This window comes from Crotalus tigris, unplaced genomic scaffold (genome assembly GCF_016545835.1).
Source record: "Crotalus tigris isolate CLP2741 ecotype Arizona unplaced genomic scaffold, ASM1654583v1 scf7180000024506.1728113, whole genome shotgun sequence".
NCBI lineage: Eukaryota > Metazoa > Chordata > Lepidosauria > Squamata > Viperidae > Crotalus > Crotalus tigris.
Window position 1 is genome coordinate 898928 of NW_024100677.1, and position 19799 is coordinate 918726.

Here is a 19799-nt window from a genome sequence, read left to right on the forward strand (position 1 = left end):
ACTACAGGAGCATCACTTCCTTCTCCCACTTTTGCACTGAAGTCCCCCATGACTTTGTGATATCATTACTTTTTAGGGTTTTCAGTACACTGCTTATATCTTCGTAGAACTACTCTAAATCCTCCTTTGGGCATAAGCAGTATTATACAAAGCCAAAAACCCAAGCCAAATAAATTAAAGATTAAAAAGGAAAAAGAAAGGCAATACCATTTAATATAGTGTATACCAACACCATTTATTGTATATCTCTATAATTTGATAACACCTTAACTTAACAGTTTCCTCCCCATGCAGAAAAGTGAGATATACAGAGAGGCAGACAGACAGACAGACAGACAGAAAATACATAGATGAGAGAGAAAGAGACAGAGACAGAGAGGTTTTTCTACTGCCCAATTTGGCAATTTTCAGATTCCATATTTTTTCCCTCAGATATTGACAGATTGCTTAGGAGCAAATGGAAATGGACAGTTGAGTGATTTCTTCCAATTTCATTTCAATTTAAATATATGAAAATTAATTATTAAAAAGTGCAGGATGCAACTTTTTGCAGAGAGATGCTCAGCTTTCTCTGATGCTTACTAGAATGACCATGTGGCATGTTGTCATATATTTAATCTGAAAAGTCTCTTGTAAATTTAGTCTCTTGTAAATATGCTGGGCTTTTTTAAAGGGTCAAAGAATTGGAAGTTCCCAGTTTTATTTTGAGAAAAGCAGAAACACTTAGTAACCAAATCTTGTGGCTCCAATTCATCCTGCCATGGGTCCCTCTGGGAGGAAACCGCCAAATTCTCCCAGGAGAATTTATTTTAGGAATTCTTTTACAGTCACAAGTAGATTATTGACTTCTCCTTGTTATTGCCAATGTCCTTTATTTGCCAAGTTGACTCCTACAAAATAAGGCAATGGAGGCTAGTGTGCCCACTGAAATGCTTAGTGAATCCAGGTGAACAGGCTGTAACAGGGATAAGGAAGAGGCTTGTTCAAGAAATCAGCAATGGGCTAAACACATAACCAGTGATAACAGCTCTTAACCCCAGTACTGCATTGCAGGCTTGATGCCTTTTTAATATGTCAATTATAGTCTCTTGACGATCTAAATTAAGTTAGAGAATGCATTGAGAAAGGAAGTTTTTTGCAATCCAATTATCCCCTCCCAATTTTTATGAGCTGCCCCCCCAGCTGTCTGTTGATCTTGCATGTAGATCTCAAAATACAATGATTAGTGTATCCCTTCTCCAAATAACTCTCATGATAGCATTATAGAATTAGTCTCCTTAGGTACAGCATTGTTTTTCTGCAATGTATATATAAAGGCTTTTCAAAAAGCTAGAATTTAGGAACTGATCCTTCAGTGAAATTACTAGCATGTCTTAAGAGAGGGATGTATGGCTTATTGCCATTTTACATATTGAAATTTACATACCTGACAAAGCATTCTTTTAAAGAATATTCAAATATTGAAATGAAGAGAGTTTAATTTCAAAGCATACACAAAATTGAAGTCCAGAATGTCTGGAGGTCCCCTAATTGGAAAAGCCGATTATGCCTCAAAATAGTTGAATAGTAATATCTTTCAATTTAATTTCATAATTTTTTATACAATGATATAGCACAATATATAAGCATTTTTAAGAGCCAAATACTTTAGTTTCATAGCATAGTAAACACAAACCGTAAGTCCATCCCAAACATATAGCTTCAGTTTACAATTTATGCAACGGTTTTTAATGAAAGCAGCAAAGAGTGATAGAATGGGGCTTTCTTCTGATTCAGATTCCGTCTTCCTGAGAGAGAAATAGAAAAACTGCAAATCCTCATAAGTAGTTCCTGTTTGTGATTTGAAGATGGATCTGGCTCTTGGTTGATGCCAGGACAAATAAAACTTTCCTTGCATTTTATTTTGCCAGAATGAAGCATTAAAGATATATTGAAAACAGAAACCCCTCAACACTCCATAGGTTGATGAATTATATCTCCCAGTGTAGTTCAGCAATACTTGGAAGATGCAAGCTACTTACTCTTAGATTATATGAATGCTGCAGATTCTGAAACCTTTTGGTTCTGTTTTGTGAAACACTGGATTGCTGTGCTTCTGTCTGGCTGACGAAAAAACCACATTTGAATATGTTCCAGATATCTGCTCTTCCAGTTTCATTCACAAAACAGTAAAGAATTGGGTCGGCTATACAATTTAAGCTTGTCAAGGCTGTTGTAATTCTATAAGGTACAAACAGATAATTAACATAAGAGCAGTCAGGCGACTCCAAGATACTGCGCAGAAGCAGGACAATATGATATGGAGTAAAGCAAAGAAAAAAGGTTATGATGATGCTTAGTAACAAATGATTGATTTTCTTCTTGTCACAGCCTTGAGTTGCTTGATTGTGCTTCACAGCCTGATATATTTTGACGTAGCAGAAGATCATGACAGCTAATGGGAATGCATACCCCACACAGATGCGGTAATAGTTGAAGTAAGCTTGCCATTGTTGTAGAGGATATGTGTCATAGCATAAAGTATGAGTGCTTTCATTTGCAACTTTATAATAGAATTCAGTGTTAAATAAAATCTGAACGTTTGACATTATTTCAAAAACCCAAACTAAAAAGGACATCAGCAGGGCAAATCTTCTTGTTCGCAAAGAGTGGAACCTCAAAGGATGAACTATGGCTAAGTACCTATCCATGGAGATGCAGGTAAGAAATCCTGAGCTGGTGTAATAATTTACATATCGGAGAAAAGCAGATAATTTGCAAAGCTGTAGGGAGAATTTCCAGTCATCCCCATTCTGAGCATAATAAATCCATAATGGTAGTGTCATAGTATATAATAGGTCAGCTAACGATAAACAGAAGAGATAGATGCCCAGCTCACTTTTTTTCTGGATTTGACAGCAGGAAATGTAAAGTGATAGTAGATTAGCAGGAATGCTGATAATCATCAGAATACCATAGAGACACGGAAACAAACTTTTATCTAGTTTGTCATAAATACTGCAATTAGTAAAATTCATTATTAATACTGGCTGGCTCAACTGGGAAGGAAAAGCACAGAAGTTTATGTATTTTTCATGGCTTTCATAGGTGGAGAGACAATGAGATTCCTGTTCTTTGGATTATAACTGTTCAGTTAAAAATTCCATCATTTAGGCTGCAAAATAAAAAGAAAAGTTTCAATAGGCTATTGAGCTACTTTGAGAAAATTTCAAAGCATTTTTTAAAGTAATGAAATAATATATCCTCCCCTCCTTCCCAACCTGGCAGATGACTTCAAATCCATTTCTTTCCTTTTTAAAAAATGTATTAAGAGAAGAAAAGCTGGATTGGCTATAGAACTAAATAAAGGATTGGTACATAAAAGGCAAGAAAAAACACCGAAAAGAAAAAAATAGTATTATATACTTTGTTATTCTTTGGCAGTACTCAGAACCACATGTAAAAGGAATCACACAGCAATGAAAAGCTACTTAGCTGCATTGAGCCAAATGGGAGAAGACATACAGGCAAAATAGTCCTACAGACTGCAAGTTCCTCTTCCTTGAGCTAAAGTGTATCGTGGTGGAAGAATAACTGTTTGTCTCCACTATTTGCATATAAATAAAGATGCTATTGCTTTAATTTTGGCTTCTGCACTAAGCAATGGTCTGGACTTGATGGCCTAAATGTTCTTTTTCAACTTAAGGGATACAATAATTTTACTAATGGTTGCTGCATTTCATATATAGGAATTAAAAGAAAGCATTCAGAAGGGCCAGGAATGAAGATGTGCAGAGTTTGTATACATTAATGTTTAAACATTTGTCACTCCAGAATTGGCATATTATGAAAGAAATGTACAAGCTGGAGAAAAATGTTCATTTCCAAACAACTGAATATTGTGAATTTGTTGAAACTTGAAAAAAGATGGCTTTGCTAGAGTGGCATCAATTAATATCATCTGGAAGCAACCTTGAAGTATTAACAGTGCTATTATGGAGAACTACAATTTGGCTTCTAATAATTTTTAGCCTAGTAAATAGGCTAAACTTAATATAAGCATAGCTTACTTTTCTGTTTCTTCCCCTACTTACAAATCATCAAACTGTTAAATTGGAAGTGACATAAGAGGTCCTCATGTGCAACCCATCCCCCACCTAAGGCAGGATTCACTATACCATCCCTGATAGATGACTATTCAGCCTTTGTTTCAAAACATCCAGTAAAGGGGAAGAAGCAATTCTATGTGTTAAACTGTTCCACTGTTTGAAAGTTCTGACTGACTTCCTAATGTCTAATCTGTACCTACATCCTTGACACTTCATCCCATTAATTCTAGTCTTATCTTTTGGGAAAGAATGTAGTGGAACTTATCTAGAAGAAGTGAGAATAAGCCCAAACCCTCTACATTGTGACAGCCCTTCAAGTGTTTGAAGACAGCCATCAAGTCTCCTCAAAGCCTTCTTTTCTGCAATCTAAACATACCTAGTCTTTTAACTGCTCTTTGTAGATTTCCAGTCCTTTCACCATCATGGCAGGCCTTCTCTGGATTTACTCCAGATTATCAATGTCCTTTTTAAAACAGGGGTTTGCAGAAAAGAACACAACACTCCAAGTGAGATCTGACTAAGGCAGGGTAGAGTAGGATAAGTACTTTCCACAATCTGAATTGTGTGACACTCTTGATCTTCTTCAAGGTGTTGCTGTCTTCACAACTGCATTACACTGTAGAGACATGTTGTATTTGTGATCTATTAATGCAACCAAATCTTCTTACTTGCACAACCTTTGAGAAGATTTTCTTCATTCTGTATGTTTTTTTGTTCTTACCTAGATGCATGATTTTATATTTTGACATTATATTTCATTATAGTTGTTTCTGCTCATTGTTTTCCCCACTGTCCTGCCAATTATTAACTAATCCTCCTAACTTTGTATCATCAGCAAAATTGATAGGCATTCCCTCAAATCCATATCATTTACAAAAACATTGAGCCACACTGTACCCAAGACAGAGCCCTATAGCACCTTGCTTGAGATGCCTCTCCAGGTAGATTTGATCTCTTTTTAGTACGATCCTTGAGCCAATTGTGAATCCATCTAATAGCTGAGTTGTCAAATCCATATGGTTATGATTTTGCTATTAAGGATTCCATGAAAAACTTTTTCAAAAGCTTTGCTGAAATTTAAATTCACTATATCTGTGGCAACCCAACCAACCAGTACGTAGAACTGAAGAGTCTTGGTAGCCTGTCAGTCACATCTTGAATTGCAACACTTGGAAAGCAACATACCTTACACAATGTCTTATGAAGTGTTTACATAGCAGCTTCAGTACTTGCCTGGCTGACTTAGTTGTGTTTATGGACTGGCTTTCTTGTTTCCTCATTTTAGCAATCCTTAGAAAATTATTGTATATCACTTGATACAGATACTTCTTCACTTACAACCATGATTAAGATCTGAATCTTCAGTCAGTGACCAAAGCAGTTGTTATGAAGATGTCATTTAATGTCATCCTGGTTGAGATTGTTAAGTGATCTCCTAGGTCGCTAAATGAATGGCGCCAAAGAGCTGCCTGCCAGAGGGACTCAGCCCTGTGTGGAGCTGAATCCCTCCGGCAGGCAACCCTTTTGCTCTCAAAGAGGCTGGTTTGAAAGGTCCATCCAAAAATCTGAGCAGGATTTTGACACAGAGTGTTTTCAGCATGAGGCATGAGTGTTTACAATACAGAGTGTTTGGATCCAGACCCCAGAGACAAGAAGTATCCCTCTGGCTTGGGGTGGTGGTGTTTTAAATGCTCTGTGCCAAAATCCTGCTTCAATTTTGGGACAGACCTTTTTCAGCCAGTCCCCAGAAACCACAGGGAGTCCCCTTAGCAGGTGCCAACAACTTTCAGCCTTGAGTGCTAGCTTTCCCATTGGCTTTCTGGGGAAGCCAGCAGGAAAATTGCAAATAGCAATCACATGATCACGGGCTACTTGGCAACCAGTTGTGTTTGTGAATGGGTTGCCAAGCAACCATATCACAATTAGGTGACCATGGTGGTACTGCTATGGCCAGAACTTCAGCACAAGTTGTAAGTCCCTTTGTTCAGCACCACTGTAATTTTGAACGGTTGCTGAACAATGGCAGTTAAGTGAGGACTAGCTGTATATCTATGAACCTAAAAAAGAATCTGCTTGCATTTAAGTAATTCTATAGTCCACACAAGGCTGCAAAATGCAGGACCAAAACATATTCCAGCCTCTGACATCACTCTTTTTGCTTATTTGACAGACCAAGAGCCCTTGAGAGCTTGAAAAATTCTGGCTATGATTGAGATATATCGCTAGAGGGAATTTTTCAGACTATTTCCCTAGTATTAGACATTTTCTGTTTCTTAATATCATAACAAAAGAATGAATATGCTTATTGAAATAAATAATTTAAACAAAAAGAGAAAAAAACATGGAAGTAAAAACCAGGAATATGTATGTGATGGGAATGGTATGGGAATAGACTCATAAAGTATGAGGAGGTAGAAGTATCAGCCATATGCAACATTTTTTTTCCATTCAGTCATGTCTGATTCTTGTAGACTGCCTGGACAAGTTCCTGCAGTTTTCTTGGTAAGATTTTTCAGAAGTGGTTTGCCATTGCCTCCTTCCTAGAGCTGAGAGAAAGAGACTGGCCCAAGGTCATCCAGCTGGCTTTATGCCCAAGGTGAGACTAGAACTCGCAGTCTCCTGGTTTCCACTTTTATGCATTAACCACCACACCAAACTAGCTTTCGCAAAACCTTTATAGGCCTACTAAATAGGCATTACTATGACAATAACTACAATAATGTTCTATTTTGTGATGTGTTTTTTTAATAAGGAACAATTATATCTGTTTTAGGCTAAGAATGGTTTATTTTCATTTCAGATTGCAATAAATATGATATTGGCATAATCTTAATGGAATGGGGGAATGATCTTGGGAGAGTGGCATAGGTGTAAGATGATGAGATAATAGGTTTAAAATATGGCTTATAGTTTAGATTATGGAAAGGATCTGAGCATTTTAGTAAGACACAAGTTGAACATGAGCGAAAAATATAGTATATATGGACCCAAGAATATAGTATATATGGTATATTACCAGTGGTGGGATTCAGCTAGTTCACATCAGTTTGGTAGAACTGGTAGCTAATTTTTTGTTGACTTTGGTGAACCGGCTGATGCCCTAGCCCTTTTTCACAAGACTCAGAACGGACCTCAGGAAGTGCATGGACACCACTTCTGGAAGTCTGTTTTGAGCCAGGGAGGCCTCCCAGGCCCAGAATGGCCCACTAGAAGTGGCGTCCATGCACTTCCGGCGGTCCGTTCTGGGCCTGGGAAGCTTCTCTGGCTCAGAACGAACTTCTGGAAGTGACGTCCACGCACTTCCAGTGGCCCGTTCTGGGCCTGGGAGGACTCCCTGGCTCAGAATGGACTTCTGGAAGTGGCAACTATGCAGAAAACCGGTTGTTCAGGTATTTGAATCCCACCACTGTATATTACCAACAACATTCAGTGCAGATCATAGTAAGTAATCAGTCCATTCTATTCTGCCTTGGAATATTATGCCAGCTTTTGAATTAGATAGTTGAAACTACAACCAAGTAGATTCAGGTTATATAACATAAAGAATTTCCTTATGGTTACAGCTGTCAATCAGTTCTGTGAAAATGTGGTTCCTCTTCAGTGGAGGTTTTCAAATAGTAGATTGAAATACTTTGGCAGATTCTGAGCACTGGGCAGGGTGAGTGACTTCCATAAGTCCCCAATTCCTAATTAGGAGGAGACCAAAATGATGAAACCTCCTTAGCTCTAAGGTTTCTTCCAATTCGGTGGTACTGATTTTCTGAACTGCAAATCATTATCAAAATACAAGGTTAGCATGATGATGATTCCAGGACATCTACAAAGAGACTTAAGAAATATTTCTGACTGGAATCTTAAACAACTATGTCATTAATCTAAACCAGAATATCTATGGTGTTTTATGTGCTATTTGAAAGTAAATGAAACTAAATATATACATTGCATGCATTAGGTACACATATTTTTAAATAAAAATGGCTAAGATTTTGAGATTCTAGCAATTCTGTATAAGTTGATATTATCATTTGTCAAATTCTCAGTGGTCTTATATGAGAACTCAGGAATGATCCCAGAAATGAGAGCTGCAAATCATTGAGTGATTTGGGGCCATTTTTAATTTTAACAAGGAAAGTCAAATCTCTTAAGAGCTTTGAAATGGCTTGCTACTGTTTTCCTCTGGGTTCTTTTCCAATGCCTACAGCCCTAAGATTTCCTGATATCCAATCAGGGTAGATCCTGATTTCTAGATTTCTTCTAGAGCATCCAAATTTGGCTTGGTACTTCTTCCATTTCCTACTCTTGTCTAGTGGGAGACATGTGGAAACTCGCATGCAGCTTTACAACAGGTGTAACAGGCTTATCATTTAAAACAAACCAAACTAAACTATTGAAGAACTGCCTCCAAGCCGATGACCACAACTACATGGGTCATGGCCCACTAATTATAGTCTCAGACCTGGGACTATGAAAATTTTCTCACCCTTGCTTTAGAGAGATTGATGAAAGAAAATCTGCCTGCTTGACTCCTGGCTCCAAAAAGAAAGAAAGAAAGAAAGAAAGAAAGAAAGAAAGAAAGAAAGAAAGAAAGAAAGAAAGAAAGAAAGAAAGAAAGAAAGAGAAAAGAAAAGAAAAAGCTCACTCAGTCCCTTATGTTACAATATATTATTTTATAGCTGGTAGCAAGATCTCTTAACAATGCAAAACTCTGATGTGGTTTCCAAATCATCAGTAAAGTATGACTAATATAATTATATTTAAAAGTCACAGTTCCAGTTACGGCAGTAATAATAATTGATATTATAATGGTCAAGAGGGAATAATTTTCCTTACCTTTGAACTAAAATTGACTATTGTATCTCTTACTTTTTATGCAGATTCTTGTTCCAATTTTTCAGGAAACCATGCTGAAAGGTACAATTTGAGAAATGTGGTTCTGCTTCTTTGCATGTTTGAAGTGTCTGATTAAATTTGATTCTCACAGACAACAGGAAACTGTTGTGGGCAGAAAAAAAAAGGAGAAGCCGTCCAGGGAGGAGACGTTTAGCTCTCCTACCCCTGCCCCCACCCCAACATTCTTGAAAAAAAATTCCAGTTTTGCTTAGGAGGTCTCGTATTTGTTATTTTATTCTGTAGAGTTATTCTCATCCAATTTTTTTACTCACATATTAAAAATAAAGCACCAATACATACTGTAGCACAATATAGAGTTTTATCAAAATTAATGTATAATTTTATCTATCTTTATCTACATCCTCTAACCCAGAGGGATCTTCCTGTGCAATACTAAAACATGAAAGCCTTACATATTTGCCAAGGTAAAGAAAGCTTGTCAAATGCTCTGATGCACAGCAGATTATTCACTCCAGGATTTTAAAAAAGTTTTAAAAGTTTGTTCCCCACCTTCCCCCAAATTATCCAAAAATTTGCATTGTTGCCGTTCAAACTTGGTTTAGTATCAAATTCGGCCTGATATCTTTTAATGTATGTATTTCTCAAATAGGCTCTTATCTGGCACAATGACTTATTTGACTGCAATTCAACACATGCATAGATGTGCTTGCTCATTGTTAATGGTCCTAGCCATTTGTAAGTAAGTCTGTGGGCATTTTAAGAAATGAGAATACTATTATGTTACCATAGTGTACGACTAATGTGGAAACAGCTCAGTTCTGCCTCAAAAAAATTTGCACAATTCCACCCAATTCACAGAAAGAAAAAGAAGAAGCTACACTTCTTTTAAACAATGCAAAACATCAAGGTTTATTATCTGGGGAAAAAAGATTTTTTAAAAATCAGACTCTTCTTAGAACTATTATAAGGTCAAGTCTACAATGAAATAAGCTGTTGTCTGGAACATTTCTATTTATTATATTCCATTCAACCCCTCATTTTCTCAAGTCATTCAACATTTTGTAGGCTTTTCCTAATAATTATATTTAAAAAATTCTTCCAGCTTTTTATGTTCTCAGCTCTTACAAACCAGTGGAGAGGATATTAGTACTGATTATTTTATTTACAGAGTTTATGGGTTTCTTCAGTTATCTAGATGCTGGATGGCAGAACACTCCCCGGATCAAAACAAATACATAACATGCAAAAATTAAAGCCAAGTATAAACAATTATATGCACCCAAATTCCAACATAACATCATTGTGGTGTAATAGTTAGAATACAGTATTGCAGGCTAAGTCTGCCAATTGCCAGCAGTTTGATTCTCACTGGCTCAAGTTGATTCAGCCTTCAATCCTTTTCAGGTCAGTAAAATGAGGACCCAGATTGTGGGTGGAAATATGCTGACTCTATAAACTGCTTAGAGAGGGCTGTAAAGCACTGTGAAGCGGTATATAAATCTAAGTGCTATTGCTATTTTAAAAATTGCTCATTCAGAGGACAGGCATACCAATCCCACCATATGTATATATCTATTTGTAGAATTTATATGGCTGCCAATTTCAAATACATAATTCTGGGTGGCAAATAATTCTTAAAAACAGAGTAAAAACAATATAACAAAATAGCCAAGGTGTTATGTCCCGAGCCTTGCAAACGGCTCGGGCGTTTGCAGGCAGTCCCGGGCAGGTGCAAAGCTGCCCGGGACCAGACAGGCTATCGCCAGCGCCGTGCGCATGCGCGGGTGCTGGCGCGGGAAAAGTATCGCATTTACCCGGGAAATGTCTATATAAGAAGTTGGGAGGTTTTGGAAGCTGCAGAAGCCATCTACTTGTAAGCTGAACGCAGAATAAAGAAAACTGAGAACTTCAACTGCTTCTCGTGTCTGCTTCCCGCCACGGACTCAACACTGGCGATGAAGGTGGGATCGCCTTACACCGCCTGGAAAGGAAGAAGTGTAAGCTTACCCAAGTGAGTCCTGAGCGGCGGAACGGCGTCGACTCGGGCAGCTACCGCCAATCCAGTGCGCATTCGGGGGTAGGCTGGCTGATAGACCCTTCTCCTGAAGATGGCAAAAATCGGAAGGCTTTCGGAATTCGACGTCTCACATCCAGAGCGGTGGGAGTCATGCGTAGCCAGGGTGGAGAACTACTTCAAGGCAAACCAAGTGAGGGAAGAGAGCTTGAAGGCTGCCACCCTGCTTTGTGTTTGCGGCCAAGACGCCTTCGACATCGCAGAAATCCTTGCAGCACCTGTTCCAGTAGAGTCTGTAAGCTACGCAGATCTGAAGAAGCTACTGAAGGAGCACTTCCACCCCAGATGTCCGTCATTGCATGGCGCCACACCTTCGAACACAGGGATCAACGGCCCGGTGAGTCGGCCAAAGAATTCATCGCCGCATTACGGAAGGCCGCCAAGCACTGCGAGTTCAAAGACCTCGAAGAACGACTGAGGGACCGATTCGTGTGCGGGTTAAGGCATCGAGATCTACAACAGAGACTTTTCACTAAAGAAGAATTGTCCTACCAAGATGGCTTAAGGGAAGTCACCGCAGAAGAAGCAGCAGGCGGCGCTGTCAAGAACATGCGGCCGATCAGAAACAGTCCAGAGGTTGCATCCGTGCACCAGGAAGACATCCAAAGAAACTCCGAGGAGGATCCGGACGAGAAAGTCGACCGTCTCCACCCCACGAAGGAAGAAAAACAGAAGGGAAGCTCTCCAGCTCCGCTCAAGTGCATCGGCTGTGGAGGTCGCCACAGGAGAACCGACTGCAAGTTCCGCTCCGCTACCTGCCGGGCATGCGGCAAACAAGGACACATTGCAGCTGTGTGTCTGGGCCGACGAAAGGTACAACCTCAGGAAGAACTGCGCCTGAAAGGTACCAGATTCCCCAGCCAGAATAGGGTAGGGTTTTGCGCTTCGCGAAGAAGCATCCTTAGGACAGGCACACATAAGCCCATTAAGAAAAAGCTGTCACTCAAGGTGAAGCTACAAGGGGTTCCATTATCTATGGAACTAGACACAGGGTCTGCCTTTTCAATTATCTCCTTGCATACATTTCGGAAGATTTGTTCCGGTAGTGGAACTCAGGCCAAGTTAAGGCCTTCTGACATTGTGTTAACAGATTTTCAAAATTCAAGAGTGTGTGTTAAGGGGGAGGCCACCCTTAACGTGCAATACAAGAGTTTTGAAGGTCCACTAGACTTATTAGTAGTAGGGGGTGAACGAAAGAGTCTCATAGGACTCGATTGGTTTGAGGCCCTGGGGATACACGTCACAGGACTCAACAGTTTACAAACACTCGACCTACAGGAAGTCTGCAAAGAATTTGCAGATGTTTTCAGCCCCCAGCTGGGCACATTCAAAGGACCCCCTGTGTCCTTAAAGCTAGACCCCACTGTCACTCCCATTAGAATTAAAGCAAGAAGGGTCCCTTTTGCTTTAAAGAGTAAAATTGACACTGAGTTAGACAAACTGATCCAACAGGGACTCCTAGAACCTGTTGATTCCAGCCCTTGGGAGACCCCCATTGTCACGCCTCTAAAGGCAAATGGGGACATTCGCATTTGTGCTGACTACAAATGCACTCTGAATAAGGCATTGCAGCAACATGCCTATCCTGTTCCTGTGGTCAGTCATATTCTTGCCTCCCTCAAGGGGGGGCGCGTTTTTGCAAAGCTTGACCTAGCTCAAGCGTATCAACAGCTGCCTGTTGATGATGATGCTGCTATAGCTCAGACTATTGTGACCCACAGGGGAGCCTTTAAGGTAAAAAGGCTGCAGTTTGGAGTGAATGTCACTCCTGGGATTTTCCAAAGCGTAATGGAAAACACACTGCGGGGCATACCGGGGGTTTGCCCCTACTTGGATGATGTCTTAATTGCAGGAGACTCCACACACATTCTAGCTGAAAGGCTAAGAGCTGTTCTGTTAAGATTCAGGAAATCAGGCCTCAAGCTCAAAAAAGACAAATGCATGATTGGGGTGCCTTCTACTGAATTTCTGGGGTTCAAAATTGATGCTGCTGGGATTCACCCTGCTGAATCCAACTGACTGCTATTTTAGAAGCACCTAGGCCAAAGTCCAAGGCCGAACTTCAGGCCTTCCTGGGCCTCCTGAATTTCTACAATTCTTTTCTTCCACAAAAAGCTAGTGTAGCTGAGCCTCTTCACAGGCTACTAGACAAGCAAGCAGTGTAGCAGTGGTCATAAACGCATGAGGGTTGTTTTAACAAAGTCAAGGCTTTGCTCACTTCTAACAGTGTACTTGCACATTTCAACGAGTCTCTTCCTGTGTGCATCGCTTGTGATGCGTCCCCTTACGGGGTTGGAGCTGTCCTGAGCCACCTCAGGTCCGATGGAACTCAGGTTCCTGTTGCATATTACTCCAGAACATTGTCTTCTGCTGAGCGCAACTACGCTCAGATAGACAGGGAGGCTCTGGCTGTTGTTGCTGGAATTAAAAAATTCCATGACTTTCTATATGGCAGGCATTTCACGTCTTCACTGACCATAAGCCTCTGCTGGGACTGTTTACCACATGTAAGCAGACTCCCCAAATCATTTCCCCTAGAATGCTTAGGTGGTCTATTTTTTTGTCTGCATATGATTTTTCTTTACTCCACAAGCCTGGAAAAGAAATGGGACATGCTGATGGCCTCAGTAGATTGCCTCTGCCAGTAGTAGAAGCTGACCCTGCGCCAGCTGTCAACATTCTATCAATCCAAGCCTTGCCCGAGCTCCCTCTTAGTGCCAGGGATGTTGCCGCTGAATCAGGTACATATCACACACTTTCACGTGTCCGTTCCTGGGTTTTGTCCGGTTGGCCTGAGCACTGCCCTAGTCCTGAGTTTCAGAGTTTCTGGTCCAAAAGGAACGAGCTGTCCCTTTCTCAGGGTTGTCTGCTTTGGGGAAAAAGAGTTGTCATTCCCACCTCAATGAGGACTAGGGTCTTAGAATCACTTCACGAGGGTCATCCTGGCATTGTTCGTATGAAGGCCCTTGCGCGCAGCCACTTGTGGTGACCTGGTTTAGATAAAGATATTGAGGCTAAGGTGCATGCATGCCACCTGTGCCAACGATCTCGCCCAGAGATGCCCCAAGCTCCCGTGCATAGATGGGAGGAAACACAGTCCCCATGGTCTAGGGTGCACATTGACTACGCTGGACCCTTTCAAGGCCAGTTCTTCTTGGTCCTTGTTGACAGCCATTCGAAATGGCTTGAGGTTGTACCTGTCTCATCCACCACCACTGCAAAGACTATTCAGGTACTGAGGGGGATTTTTGCTGCACACGGGCTGCCAGATGTCATTGTGTCCGACACTGGCCCTCAATTCACTTCCTCCGAATTCCAAGCTTTCTTACAGGCAAACATGATTCGTCATGCCACGTCTGCACCCTTCCTCCCGTCCACCAACGGTATGGCTGAACGTATGGTGCGCATCACAAAGGACGCATTGAAAAGACTCACCTACGGGGACTGGCATCACAGGTTGGCTGACTTTCTCCTTTCTTATCGCACCACACCGTCCACTTCTACAGGGAAAAGCCCAGCTGAACTTCGTTGGGGGCGTCAACTTACTACTAAACTTGACCGGTTGCATCCGGACAGACTGCCTTCATCTACCTCACATCCTAGGGCACCTAGACAACTACTTGTGGGTGCCCCGGTTTGGGCTCGCAATGACGGGCCTGGTCATACATGGGTCCCCGCTTCTATTTCCAGGGTCACAGGTCCTCTCTCCTACGAGGTAGCCCTGGACAACGGTCGTGTCCTGCGTCGGCACATCGACCAACTCCGCCCTTGGCGGGACTTTTCAGATGAGACTCCTGGGTCTTTTCCAGGGAGGGAGGGGGACCCTTTGGAGCAAAGGGAAGGGCACGAGCTGCTGCCCATCTCCACTGATGGAGCTACAAACGGCCCATCCCAGGGTTCCGCGAGAGCTCCGAACAAGAATTCTACGAGCCTACCTAATTACCAGGCATCCACGCCTACTCCAGCCAGGGAGTCACCCCAGGGGCATACTCACTTTCCACACACATCACACAGCACTCCAGTCACGGAGGATACCTGGGGGCATCCCAACAAATCATTCCCCGCAAGAGAGCCTGGCACACAATTCCCAAGGTTGGCCTGACCTTACCCCAAATCCTACAGGGGGTCAAACATACAGGGAGGTGGTCGAGGAACCAAGTCCCGACTACAACACCTCTAGCCCAAATCAGGGAGTAACTGAGTTTTGGGAAAGTACAGAAACCCGCACAAGCCCGGACACAGAACGGGGTTCAGGGAATGGACAGCCTCCTGACAGGTCTTGGATGGACCTAGGAGGTTCAACAGAGACGCCCAGCAGTGGCTATCACTTCAAGGGGCCCGAGGGTCTACAGTTAGGCAGGTCAACCAGGTCACAAAGTGACAGAAGCCCTGGCCTGACGAGCCCGGTGGGCGAGCAAGCAGGCCAGGCAGCGGGGCACAGTCCTGGGAAGGCACCAAGGCAAAATAAGGAGAACAGGCTCACATCTCCCTCCAGTCAGGGAACTCATGCTAGTAACCCAGAGCTGAGAAGGTCACAGAGAGCAAAGAAGTCTCCTAAATACTTAGATGATTACATAACATTGATGGCTAAACAAAAGCCAGGTAACGATAGGAGCACTGAGAAGCAGAACACTGCATAAAATAAATGATTATATGTTGGTAGTAGTTTTAGCCTGGGGGAAAGGGGTGTTATGTCCCGAGCCTTGCAAACGGCTCGGGCGTTTGCAGGCAGTCCTGGGCAGGTGCAAAGCTGCCGGGACCAGACAGGCTGTCGCCAGCGCCGTGCGCATGCGCGGGTGCTGGCGCGGGAAAAGTATCGCATTTACCTGGGAAATGTCTATATAAGAAGTTGGGAGGTTTTGGGAGCTGCTGAAGCCATCTACTTGTAAGCTGAACGCAGAATAAAGAAAACTGAGAACTTCAACTGCTTCTTGTGTCTGCTTCCCGCCACGGACTCAACACAAGGCATCACCAAATTCTTGAAGATCAGGAGAAAGGAAGCCATCCAAATATCTGGTCCAATGTTCTTATATATCAAATTAGAACAACAAAAAGGGGTTTTAACTTGGACTTTCGTAAATACGTAAATATGGATTAAAAAAGTAGGAATTAGTTTCTACAAGGAATAGCAAAGAATTTAGAAAGAGTTGGGAAATTTGAGTGCTGCATCTTCAAATTTATGCTGCAGATTTATCTGCCATCAAATTGTTTTTGACTCCTAGAAACCACATACAGTAGATAGATTTTTTTCCATGATGACATGAAACCCAAATTAAGATCTGTCTTTTAAAGGCTAAATTTCTGACAAACAACTAATTTCTGTAGCTTTCGGCAGAATGCAGATTGTTTCACTTCTTATTTAGATTGCCTAAGACTTGATGATTCATAGTTATAATTGTGTGAACTGATGTTGTGACCTCAAAGCTGGAAAAGGGAACAATCCTATCCTTTGTTCTTGAAGACTAAGCATAATTATATAATAACATCTATATTCTGCATTCAGTTCACAATAATCATTCTGGCAATGACTTTGAGCTTAACTGGCTTAAACTGTTTTAAAAACCTGGCCCAATGTTTCCTCCCCCCCTTTTTTTTTGTATTGACTTGCCTAATGAAGAATTCTGGAGGCTCAACATCTTTCACATCCTTTTTTGTGGATCCTGATAAAAATACAGTATCACTGGCCTCTAAATTTTGAATATTTTTCTCCTATAGGGCTGCAAATGAGTTTTCTGAAAAAGTACTGCTGGCAAGTGGTACAACAGCATTGGAAATTGTTTCATTTTGCCACGCCAAGGTGCATATCTATTAATTATCATAAACAATATACAAAGGAAGCATTTATCTATATACTATTAAAACTTTTGTCCCCGTAGCCTTTAATTGGGTGAAACAGTGCATTATAGGGCAACCATTTCTGGTTCCAAGGTACCTCAAATAGGCTAACTTGCAGAGTGTATCCAAAATCTGAAATCCATGACTCCAATGGAATTGAAATTTGGCAAATTTTGTTAAAACATTTTATGACATAAAAATAATCATAAAAGTATATGACATAATACAAAATGTCACAAAAAATTCTTATGCTGGTGATTGACTGTACTATACAATTGAACATGGGCTATTTTCAAGTACATCTTTAAGTGTGTCCCAGCTTTTCCAGTGAAGGCAGTACATTAGAAGTTCTGTCATTGCTGGAGGCATTCTGGTAAGGAAATATCTCTGAATTGATTACCCAATGGGGTCATGGGTTGTCTGCTATAAAATAAAATCATGTGTTGCTGGCAGCCTAGATATCAAAACTGAAAGCTCAGAGCCTTAGAACAGAAATCCAATACATTGCACTACTGAAGGCCAGACATAATTTTTTATTGGACTCAGAAAATTTCACAACTACCTCTGAGAATAGAAACACTGTAAAAATAAAAATAACTAACCAGTAAGTTCATTGCCTTTTATGACATTAAAGTAATTTGCCTACTCAACTTAAAGCAGGTCTTACTTTATGATATTCTAAATTTCTTTAGAATATAACTTGTGCCAGTACAGTACCATCTGCAGCTCATCACTTGATGGTGCTTCAATGAACCAAACCCAACAAAAATATTTCTCTGTGTAGTTTGCTTTGGGTTCACTGCACATGTCTCTTTTTTGATTTGACATACAAGTGCTGAGACATGAGAAATGCTAGTGGATTTCCCTTACTTATATAGAGAGTGAAATAAATGGCCTTCATCTGATACATGCCATAACTGACATACAGAATTAAACTTACTTGAACCCTTCCCCCTAGCAATATATACAATACATCTGGAACAACTGTGTCACAAGACTAGGACAATTTGCGGCCTCTTTATCCAAAACAAGCTTAATTTGGAAACAAATATCATTTATTTTTGTTGTGATAATAAGCAATTCTAGACTTTTTTGAGCCAATGCTACAGATTTTGGCTAGGGAGTAAGTCTTACTTCGCTCTAATTGAACATTCTTCTAAGGAAGTTTGATCAAGACTGTTGTCCGAGTAAAGTGATACTAGATAGTAATTAAAATGAGAAAACAAAAGTGACAGTTTGTCACTGAGACTGTCTGGTTCATCTTTTATAACCTGCATGGTACAAAGCATAAATAATTAATCTTTCTAGATTAGAAGCAATTATCTTTCAGTCTTTGACATAAGGTCAGTGTGATTTCAGGCCAAAGAAAGATCAAACTTATTTATTATTTTGCTTTGGATAGCCATATTATTGTATACCTTTCCTTTAACTAAATTATTTCATTTTAAATAACTAAAATTAATTATTTTGGTTTTGTTTATCATTAAATGTTGGTATTTAAATACTGAAAATAATAAAAGCAAAATTAAAAACAGAAATATTAAAACCAAAATTAAAATAATAAATAATATACTAGTTTAAAAATGTTTAGAAAAATGTTTAGAAAACCTAAAAAGATTAATCCCCTCAATTCAATAGAGAGACCTCAGCTAGTAGAAACAGCTTGTAACCATATTGCAAAAAGAGATTTTAGGGTATCATCCTCAAAATATGTCAGTGATCAGTGATGTGTGATAGGGTCATATAAAAGCAACCATTTGGTCAAACAGCTTGAACCCATATTTGTCACCTTTTTATATTTCACGCTGGAAACAAATTGGCAACAAATTGGTATAATGTGTTCAGTACAAAGATCCTTTGGAGATATGAAAGAATAGTCATAGCAGTGAGGTGGAATCACTTCTCAGTAATTACAGAGTATTATAATTGCAAGCAGTGCCACTTATCTTGTACATATGGAGAAAGAAAGAAATGCCCCTTTAAGCCAATAAATTCATTTAAAAAAAAAAAATCTCTATCACCGACCTATTTTCTCATTTGGTCTGTCTTTCTGCTTTTGAGATCCCATTGTAGTAATATGCTGACATGGTTAAGAAAAGAAACCCAGTGCAGATGTGCATTTTCTGCGTCACATGAGAAAAGCCCATCTTCCTTCCCTTATCCTTGCCACTTTCTACAGAGGGACGATCGAGAGCATCCTGTCATACAGCATCACAGTCTGGTTTATAAGCATCACTGCTTCAGACAGGAAGGCAGTGCAGAGAATGGTCAGGATGGCTGAAAATATCATTGGCAGTTCCCTCCCTTCCATCCAGGACATAGCACATAAGTGTTGCTTGAGCAGGGTCCACAAGATTGTCTGGGACACTACACATCCTCTTCACAGCCTGTTTTCCTTGTTACCTTCTGGGAGGAGGCTCTATGGTATCTGAAGCAGAACATCCAGATTGAGTCAGTTTTGTTCCATACAGTATTAACCTTGTGAACACTAAATCTTCCTCCTTACATTATGGACAGTGATTAATATTTATATGTTACTTATATATAAGGGTGTAGGTCTATACATATGTTGTATATAGTATGTTTTAAATGTGTGATATGTATGTGTACACTTGAGAGCAAGCAACTAAATTTCATTTTTAATGTGTGCCGTTGTGCCCACAGGAAAAAAATGACAATAAAGGTTATCTGAATCTGAAAAAGGCTAACGTTTCTCTACACAGTTTGGGCTTCAAATTCATAAACATGATTGTATTGATATTATCTGCAAATAACCAAAAGAATCTCAAATGCATTTTAAATTCAACTAAGAGTGGTTTGGAGATAGAAAGATTGATCAGCACACAGAGGTATAATTTCATTCAGTTTCTTCCAAGGCCCAAAGGAATGCTGAATTCTGTTCTGACATTTTCTCATTAGGCACAAAAGCAATCTGAACAGCTAATGCATGC

General features: G+C 40.4%; 1 protein-coding gene across 1 annotated transcript; it reads right to left on the minus strand.

Annotated features, from left to right (window-relative positions):
* Positions 1-225: 225 nt before the first annotated feature.
* On the minus strand, positions 226-9093 carry GPR65 (G protein-coupled receptor 65). Its single transcript, XM_039333473.1, has 2 exons — positions 8919-9093; positions 226-3154 (listed from the first exon to the last, which is right to left on the minus strand). Exon 2 carries the CDS (start codon positions 3015-3017, stop codon positions 1971-1973), a length of 1047 nt encoding a protein of 348 aa, XP_039189407.1. The 5' UTR covers positions 3018-3154; positions 8919-9093; the 3' UTR covers positions 226-1970.
* Between the last annotated feature and the right edge of the window lie 10706 nt (positions 9094-19799).